At 40.6% G+C, this 10,124-nt stretch overlaps 1 protein-coding gene across 1 annotated transcript; it reads right to left on the reverse strand.

Moving 5' to 3' along the window:
* Window positions 1-6,027: 6,027 nt before the first annotated feature.
* On the reverse strand, window positions 6,028-7,666 carry gjd6 (gap junction protein delta 6). The gene has a single exon (XM_014994328.2). The coding sequence runs from the start codon at window positions 7,664-7,666 to the stop codon at window positions 6,488-6,490; it is 1,179 nt and encodes a 392-aa protein (XP_014849814.1). The 3' UTR covers window positions 6,028-6,487.
* Window positions 7,667-10,124: the final 2,458 nt, after the last annotated feature.

The raw sequence follows: 10,124 nt of genomic DNA on the forward strand, positions 1-10,124 counted from the left end.
CAGAGTGGCATTAATCACTGTTCAGAGAAAGTGTGTGGGAGATTTGTGCTGTACGTTCAGTACCCTAGATGTCTTCACTTCTGTGTTTAGATATTTTTTCCAGGACTCTAGTCTGTTAATACCAAAGAACAAGAGGTTACTGTATTTTTTTCTTTAGAAGTGCAGTAGAAAGACAGCACTGATGTAACCACAAAAACATGACATAAAAAGAACCCATTGTTTCTACTCCTTGTTGGCATGAATATCTCGTCAATGAATACTGGTAAAATATTTAAATTTCTAAAACATTTTTGTAAATAAAATCAATGACATGCAAAATGTCAAAAGCACATTGTCTATTGAGGATGGGCAATATGTGCATTGGTTAATAAAATGTTATTAACTGAACAATTATTTGTCATCTGTTAATAACAACAGATTCTAATTTATGATATGTGGAAACTACAAAAAACAAAACTAGGGTTGTAATTTTTCTTGCTTTTGAACTATATTCTTCCACATTTACACTTAAAAATATGACTAAATACAACTATTCAACAAAAGGTGAGGTTTTACTTTTAGAAGTGACAGTGATGGGTTAAAGCTTCACTAATTGTCAATATTTTTTAAATTGCAAAAAATACCATTAAATATTGTGATAAAGTTTTAAGTCCATATGCCAATATACAAATGGGAGGTTCATCTTTCATTCATATAAAACATGTAAACAATAATTAGCTGTAATGCTGCAAATGATAATGTAACATCTCCCTGGCAGGGCATTAGAACAGGACCCTGAAGTTTCAGTCCCTCGAATACATATGTACTTTAACGAATGGATGTTTTGCAAACAACAGATTTTATGAGGTGCAAAAAACAAGAATACATTTTATGGACAGGTGGAGTTTTGTGCAGACTATTTAAAAATATGTTTGAAATATTTTTAAAAAATGGCGATGTCATCACCAACCAATCCTTAGCCCCAAGAATATCAAAAAAACAAACTTCTACCAGCTCCTGGCCAATTTGTTTACCTACACATTGCAATATTGTTGCTTCCTAGGGTTGGGCATTAATCGTATCATGTATCATGATACATTTCTTATCATGTTAAGATTTCAATTCATTGTTGTCATGTCATCTAATTAATAATGTTTACAAACCTGGGATTGTTCTATTTTTTTCCCACTGTTTAATCAATAAATGTGCATCAATAAATATCAAAAAATTTGAAAATATGACTAAATGCAGTTTAAGTTCAAATTGTTGGTTGCAAAAGCAGGTGAGAAATGCCTCTTTGTCAGCTATGCACTGATGCATGATTTAAACAAAATCACCCGAGGGAGAAGGTTCCACTTTGTACCCAAATAAGGTGGGTACCAAGCAACCAAGGGCATAAAATGACAAAGGTATAATGACATGTTGAAAGCCTAAAATATGCTTGTTTATATATAAAGGAATTGTGTGGAAACTATGAATAAATATTTAATTTCAGAAATACTCTATATTCATGCGGACAAGTCCCATAAGGCTTGAAGCTGATGTCTACCTATTTATCAATCTACTGCAATTTAGATATTTCTGTGGGAACAGTACCAAAACTGGCTCTATTCCAGGGTCCTTCTAAATCAACCACTGAGCATCACAACACATTTCAGTTCATTAAATGTAAGGCACAATAAATCGGCATAACAAAGGCTGTACAGCAACACAGATTTGCACTGCAGATGATGATGTTAACGTATCACAGAAAAACAGCTAAGCTACACCTGTTTAGCTTAATAACAGTCAAGAAAGCGAATTTTTCTGTTCCTTAATATTTCACTGACCAAAGAAAGAGCTTAAATGCTCTTGCTTTGATAGATCGCACTAATCTGATCTTTTCTTTCTAACACTGCAGAACCCTGCTCATCTCCATGCTCAGCTCCTATTCGTTTTCTACGTCCTTAAGCCTGCTCCTCGCATTTACATCTCGATCCCACTCACCCCCGCACTCCCTGCCATTTCCTTGGCCTCTGTCGTCTCACATACCAATAGAGTCACAGAAAAAAAAATGAGCCCACCCACCCTCTGACAGTGCGCACGTACAAAAAGATACACACACATATATATTCACCTCGATCGTTCCACCATTCGTCCTTCTCCTTAGATAGCAGTTTAGCCCAAACACAGATGCGATCAGGCGGATTGCCCCCCTCCCTCTACGCTTCGGACTCCCATCACATCCATCCACACTTACCTCCACAGAGAATGGAGACTGGGATGCTGTCCTTGCCTCAGATGCTTCTTTCCTCTTAAAGGGCGCACCTGCTTCTCTCTGTGTGTCTCTCTCTATCTCTCCCTCTGTCAGTGGCTGTTTTCCACTGAAATGACAGATGACAAAAGAACCATTAAATAAATACAAGAACGCAGCAACCACAGCTCTGGACGGTGTTTCTAGATGCGTGTTGTGCGTGTCTGCAAGCGCGCCAGCTGGTGCGTGTGCAAGTGTTTATCTATTGCAGATCTCTCCTACTGCTCTCTTATATTTTGCCTAACAACACTAGCGGGGGTCTGGGCATGCTCAGTGAGACGAGGCAAGCCAGTCATGTGACTTGCAGCTGACTGCACTGCTGCTGAGAAATTGAAGAGAAAAAATGTGTGTGATCTGTATGTGCTTCTGATGTTGTATTTGTGTGGTGTGTGAGTAATGTGTGTAGTTGCATAAGTCAGTATCTATTAAAGCTACATGGTGCTCAGGGTGTAGATTTCAGTTGATATGTTGAAAAGATCTATGGGCACTCAGCGGAGTAAAAAGCCTTAAAATGAATTAATCTTTATTAAAAAGCATATGCTCACGATAAATACTTACAAAATTATTCTTCTAACTTTATTTAGTTCTGGAATCTTTTCTTCTTTATCATCATTCCCAGAATTGTTTCTATACTTTCAGCCCCCTAGTATTAGTGCATTATTTTATACTTCGACAACATTCCACAAGGTTGGGGCAAACTGAAAATTGATTTTTCACCAGTCCTCTATTCTTAAATTCCTCTAGACCAGGGGTCTCATTCTAGTGGCCCCCACTGTGATATGAAAGTATAATATTAGTGCGGCCCACAGGGAAAGCGGACCTCTGAAGGAAGTCCCGGCCGCCGGCCCTTGTCATGGCTGACATGGATAGTGTAACCCAGCTGTATTTTATTTGTTTGTTCTGTGTTATTTGCTTTTCTGTATTTTTACTTTATGGGTAGTGTCCCTTTAAGAGCAAAGTACGACATCACTTTACGGCAGTGTTCCGACTCCAGTTACTAAGGGAATTCCCGGGCTTTGGAGTTTCAGAGCTGCTGTGGAGTAGAGACATGCTAATCTCTGGCTACCTTCTGCATAGTGCTTGACTTCTTTATGCCTGATATATGATGTTTTCTTGCTAGGTGAGCATTACTGGAGATTTGTAATGTCGTATGTGTTCTAATTTTATGTACTAAGTCTTCACTAATTCCGTAATGTTTTAGAAACCAAACTCCTGTTTTACCGTGGGTATTGTGAGTTAAAATGACTGTCAAGTTTGTCGTGTTAAGTGAAATATTTCATTTTCATCTATGTTCATGAGGTGCTTATTATTTTATGGAGTTATATTCCTGATAAAAAATCTTAAGTGCTGTTTTAAAATGGAGCTCACTGCTCTTTGTTACTAGCGGGATTCCCAGGCTTTGGAGTTTCAGAGCTGCTGCGGAGTAGAGACATGCTCTCTATGAACAATTTTATTTTTTTTTTTTTTGCTGGCCAGCTTCTTTTATTTATTTATTTTTTTACCAAGGACCCTGAAAGGATTCTTTATGATCTTTTTTTTTTTTCTTCTTCTTTGTTGGTTTTTCCAGGAAAAGTGTATGACGAAGTGTTGAGACGAAGTTGGATGTGTTTCAGTCCAGTAACTTGTAATAAACATAACTGGTTGATGGTAAACTGCTATCTGAACCCAAGTACATTCTGTTCTTTGGTTATACTAGGCCAGGGGTCACCAACTCCAGTCCTCAAGGGCTACCATCCTGCAACTTTTAGATTCACCTCTGCTCCAAAATGTCTGAATTCCCTCACCAGCATTCATTCCTCTCTGCAATAGGCTGGAAACGAGCAGTTTATTTGATCCAGGTGTGTTTGAGCAGAGACGCATCTAAAAGTTACAGGATGGTAGCCCTCAAGGACTGGAGTTGATGACCCCTGCACTAGGCTAAGCTACACTGCCTTCATGCACACTACGCTTGTAACAATAGTGCGGTGGATGACCGATGGAACAGTCCGGTACCAGTTGCCATTCCGGTACTTTCTACCATTTACAAATGCCACGATCAAACGCAGAGAAAGGTGACTGCTACAGGCCTGCTCGTCATCCACCTTGCTGTTGTGACAAGTAGAAGCGGTAATGGTGTCACGCGTCGAGACGTTCTCCATACGTTGCTAGCTGGCTAAAGACTTATATAAAATGTAGAACAAGAGCGACGCCAAATGGAATAAACTTAGGGTGCGTTCACACTGCAGCCTAAAGTGACCCAATTCCGATTTTTTTTTTTTTTTCTTGACGTAATGCAACCTGTATCTGATCTTTTCATGACAGTCTGAACAGCACAGGTCGGATTCTTTTCGAATGTGACCCATATCCGATACGTATCCGATTCAAATGCGACCTAACGTCCAGGCCGCATTCATCCGAACTGAACGTCACTGATACTCAACAAATTCTGCGTCCTGATACGCGCAAGTGGGAAGACAAACAACTATGACGGACTATAATGAGGATTAAGTTGTTAATATGCTGCTCCGGTTGGACAACAACTTCAAATGTGTAAGCTAAGCTCCACCGTTAGCCTCCATGTTTGCTTGCGCAAACACTGAGCACTACTTTTTATGGCGGTTGGCAGAACACTGAGAATGCTGACGCTATTGCGCCCTCTACTGCGCATGCGGGACACTTTCAGGTCGTTTGCCCGTTCAGACTGCAGAACGCATCCAGATCGCATATGCAGTGTGAACGGCCCGGCAAAAAAAATCCGATTTGACAAAAAAATCGGAATTGGGTCACTTCAGGCTGCAGTGTGAACGCACCCTAAATTTTGTCCCACCTTCATCATGTCTTTGTCAAAGCCAAAGCCTGCAGTTCTTGTATTGGAGAAATAATTAAATGTTGATGACATTTGAGGATATTTTTTAAATGTTTTTTATGGAATCCAGCCTCACCCAGACTCTGCCTCCAGTGGCCCCCGGGTAAATTGAGTTTGAGACCCCTTCTCTAGATCTTCCACGCTACAGTTATTTTTTCTAGAGTGTAGGACTGAGATGGACCATGTGGATCCCTATCCAGGGTAGATGTGGGGTTGGTATCCACTGCTGACTATTAATTGCACCTCAAACTCCACATCAAGTCAATGTAGATGGGTCACCATACACTGCACTCTTAGGAAAACATGGCAACACACTACACTAAACTAATATTTGCAGCTTCTAATTCATCACAATGTTTAATACAATATGTTTTTTTATTTTTTTTATTTTGATTTTAATTCTTGAAAACAGGAAGCTCTTTAAACCAACTTGGTTCTATGTAAAAAATAATTTGCAAAAATGTTCATTGGAACTAACGACTTGTATCCCCTATGGCTTATGAAAAGCTTTTGTGAAAACTGGATACTTTTATATCAGTATGGAGTAATTTCTTTCCAGTATTTTTTTGCAAAATATGTTTTCATTCAGATCGTGATCTGAATAAAGGAAATAAAGGTGAAGGAAATAAGAAGAAATAAATGGGAACAAAATGAGAAACAGAAGGTAATTCTTTACTACTTAGAAGTTCCTAGAAAGCCTGTTGAACTCAAAAGTTTGCAGTATAAACTAGATAAACAAAATATTTTAATGACTCTGTGAAATACATGGAAATTCAAAGTTAAATCTCAGAATTAGAAAACAGCATCAAAAATAACAGTGACTGCAGGAATACTAGAAATGCTAAGTTTCTCAAAATATATTTTTATTGAATGGCAAATAATGTTCCAGCCTGAAAACAACACTGCTGAAGAGAAAATGCAAATATTAATCCCAATAATCAAGGCTACAATATATTTATATAATTAGTTGTGTTGTTCAAATTACAAGGACATGATCCCAAACTCATCTGAAATTAAGATATCGACTACTTAAAAGAGGACAACCTTAAGGCTGTCAGTATGTTATTATCAGCCCTTCTGCTCACAAATATTAAAAAACCTGTGGGTGGTCCCGCCTGGGTTTATAAGCACAGACTTATTAAACAATAGTACCAAACGTTTCGCAGAAAGGTTATGCTTAATGAAATTTGCCTCACATTACATTGAGCCATGCCATTTAGTTGTCATTTCAAACTGTAAAAGCTACCATAAAAGTGTCTTAAAGCTAACTCTAAGTTAACTGTTGTAAATGAGTTTTCTCACATTCCACAGCAGCAGGCATTTTTGACCAGTTTTGTCTGCATAAAACAACATGGTTCTTCACAGGCAGTCTATATCCAGACCTCAGCACTCCTCTGTTTGCACCTTTCAATCTCCTTCTTGCTCTTCAGAAGCTGCCTCTCGTGTTTATGCGAGTCCGACCTCTTTGCTCGTCCAGGCCTGACTTCTACTTCCACAACTTCACGGCTAAGTGCGCAGCTCCAATCAGGCTGGTGACCCACCACCAGATCCAGAGTGGGTAGAGAGGTAGTGCTGGTCACATCCCTAAATCCAAAAGAAGATGTGAGTGAAGGGCTGTCAGGTGGAAAAGGTTTATATCCACCCTGGATACCTGGACAGCCATCCCAAGACTTTTTCTCTCTCAACTTCAATGCATGACGAATCTTTTTCCAACCCAGATGATTTAACTCCAGGAGGTTCAGCAGAATGCAGAAAACTCCTACACAGAACATAAAGAGGAGGAAGATAGTCTTCTCTGTGGGCCTGGATATGTAGCAGTCCACCGCTTGCCTGCATGGGGAAGAAGTGCAAAGAAATTGGACAGGTACATGGAAGCCATACAGCTTCCACTGGGCCAAGACAAAGCAGATCTCCAAAACAGCCCTCAGACAAACATGGAAAATGTAACATTTGGATAGAACTCCACCAGAAACAATTTGAGCTACCTCAGTGTCCTCTCCGTAGGTGCAGGTTTGGGGATGAATCAAGTTCACTGTATTGTTTAGGTCCTTTTTCTGAATGTTCTGTGTAGTGAGGTCCTCCAGCACATCTGCAAGGCTGTGACCTAGATGCTTATGGGAGTGGATTGAGCAACTGTCCGAGTCACAGCTGCAGTCGAAGGTCTGTTGTCTTTCCTCTTGCTTTACATCAATGGCTTTATGCCTTGGTCGTTTTCCCAGCATCTGAGAGCTATTCTGTGGTTGCTTGGACAGGTTATGCCATGTGTAAATGATAAAGCAAAGCGACGGAGTGGATACACTGATTATGTGAAACACCCAGAACCGAGGCTGTGAGATGGGTGCAAATGTGTCGTAGCACACAGTTGAACATCCTGGCTGTAAAGTGTTGCAAACAAACATTTCTTGTTCATCCGTATACACATCCTCTGTAGCAACAGCAACAATGAGCAGCCTGAAGATAACCATGACTGTGAGCCATAGGCGTCCGATCATAGTGGAGTGATGATGGACAGCATCCAGGAGACGTTTGAGCAAAGTCCACTCTGTCATGATTCCTGTTGCTGCTAGTTGCTTCGGTAAAGGAAGAGCTGTCAGGAATAGAGCAGTTTAAATTAAAATACTCCACCTCTCGCTTAGAGTTGCTGATAATGTAAAATTCCTGTTGGAAGAATTTTTTTCCCCGCTGGTCCACCTAATCTATTGGAGCTTTTCTTTTTTGTAGATCTTTTTGGGTTTTGTTGTTTCTAGAAATTACATCTGTTTAGTCCTTGATTAGTTCCTCTAACCTCAAGCACCTCATGTCTGGAGAAAGCCTCTTCTGTCCCCTAATGTTTGCCAGCCCCCTTGGCTGCCCTGTGCACAGTGGAGCCTCTGTATTAGAACCACCCATCTTTCATAGATAAGAAAATCCACTTGACATGAGTCACTTGGCACACTCACATCTCTCTTGTAGTGAGGATCCATTTTAAAACCAAGCGACATCCCCGTTCCTTCCTAAGAGCAGCTACTGATAATGCTGTAACAGAGCATTCTTCACTGATTAGTGCTCTAAAAGCAAAGGAGCTCTTCTTATAACATTGATGTACATTCCAATGAACCGTGTATACTGTCAGATTCAGTCTGCACAATTTATAGCATAGGTATTCACTTGCAAGACAATTAAAGGCAAAAACCGTAAACAATGTTTCTACTATTGAGGGAAAGAAATTGGCTGATTAAAAACATGCTCTCACGGGAGATAGTGTTGGTGCCTGGAAGGCTTTTCTGTTTAAAAAAGGTTTCAATCCACTTGCCAGTCCTGTTATCTGTGTTTTAAAAAAAAGTCAACTGAAAGGGCTGCTTGGCTAAATATGCTTCCAAGATAAAAACACTCAGGCAAGCTATATCGCTGGCTCAAGACTAAGTTTGTGTTGTGTTTTTTACATGAATAAAATAATTTATGTCTATTGTCTTGCAGGTGATTTGAGATTGTGTCACAGGAGTAATGGGTCCAAGAGGGCACTACTGCCATCTCTCTTCCTATTGACATCCTCCAGCTCGTTCTGGCAGATACCATAGCCAGACTAGGTGGGATACATGATTCCTCCAGCTAGTTCTGGGTCTTTCTGAAAGTCTTCTTACAGTGGGAAAAGCCCAGAAAACCTCCAAATTAAGAACACCAAGGGGCCTCCAAATCACATGTACGAGTACGAACTGCCTCAACTGACTCTTTTCGATTTGGAAAAGTAGCAGCTCTACATAGAGTGTACTCTAGATGAGAGAGGTCCTGATCCTATCTCTTACACTGAGTCAAGCCACCGTGCCAAAGAAGCTCATTTCGACTGTAGGTGAGCGTCGGACCATGTAGCTTTGTAAATCAAGAGCTTTGCTTTTTTGCTCAGCTCTTTATCCACCACAACAGGAGCAGTGCAACCATTAATGCAGATGAAGCCCCAATCAATCCGTTTGCTGTTCCATCCAACAATAGGTTGCAAAGAAGACACAAATATACTAAAACTCCTCTGCTGGATGCAGAGACTGGCCTCAACCCAGACATTTCACCTTTTTCCTGTTATGGACCATGACCTCAGACTTAGACGAGCTGACTCTATTTCAGGCTGCTTCACACTCAGAAGCAAACAATTTCAGTACACACTGGAAGTTGTGGCCAGAAGAAGCCTAAATAGCCATGCCATGTGTAAAAAGAAAAGATGAGACTAGAGTGTCTGGTTCCCAAACCAGACACTCTAGTCTCCATGATTACACCTTAAGATCCACTCCATAAACACCAGAAACAGGGTGACTAACAAAGGGACAGCTGACGGAGTCCAGTGCACATTGGGAAAAGTCTTGACTTTGTGCCGAGAATAGGGACACAGCTTTTGGTTTAGGAATAAACGTATTGGATAGCCTTTAAAAGCCACCCAGATACCTGGCACTTCCAGGTATCGTGTTACCTGTGCAGCCATTCCAAATACTGAGCATGCATAGAAACAGAGGAGAGGACAACTCCCCTTTTTCAGAAATACACCTCCAGCAGAATCTGGATCAGTGTGAGCTGCCATCTTCAGGGGGCGACTAAGGTGTTGAGAAGACAGAGTATATATGCATAAATATGGAAGCACTAATCTAGGAGTGCTTTTATATTGAAATAAAGAGTAAGTAGTAGCAGTAACTTCTTTAGCAGCTTCATCTAGGACAGTGGTGCCCAAAGTCGGTCCTCAAGGGCCGGCATCCTGCATGTTTTAGTTCTCTCCCTGGTGGTAGTAACAACCTTTTCAGCATGTCAATGATCTTCTTAGGCCATCTAATGAGCCATCATTTGATCGAGGTGTGTTAAACCAGGGAGAGAACTAAAACATGCAAGATGCCAGCCCTGTACTGGTACTGACTTTGGACACCACTGATCCATAAGATAAACACTGTTGTAAGCCCTGAGTCAGTAGGGCTGTAACCCAAAGAGCTATTTGTGTACATAACAAAGTTAGTCACATCAGCAACTCTTTTAGTTGGAGTCTTGGAAAGAGAG

This window comes from Poecilia mexicana, unplaced genomic scaffold (genome assembly GCF_051168715.1).
Source record: "Poecilia mexicana isolate PSO_F unplaced genomic scaffold, ASM5116871v1 scaffold_3, whole genome shotgun sequence".
In the NCBI taxonomy this organism is placed as follows: Eukaryota; Metazoa; Chordata; class Actinopteri; order Cyprinodontiformes; family Poeciliidae; genus Poecilia; species Poecilia mexicana.

What these genes read in the sequence shown, in the direction of transcription:
- gjd6 (XM_014994328.2), bottom strand. Translation starts at nt 7,666, where the DNA reads ATGACAGAGTGGACTTTGCTCAAACGTCTCCTGGATGCTGTCCATCAT.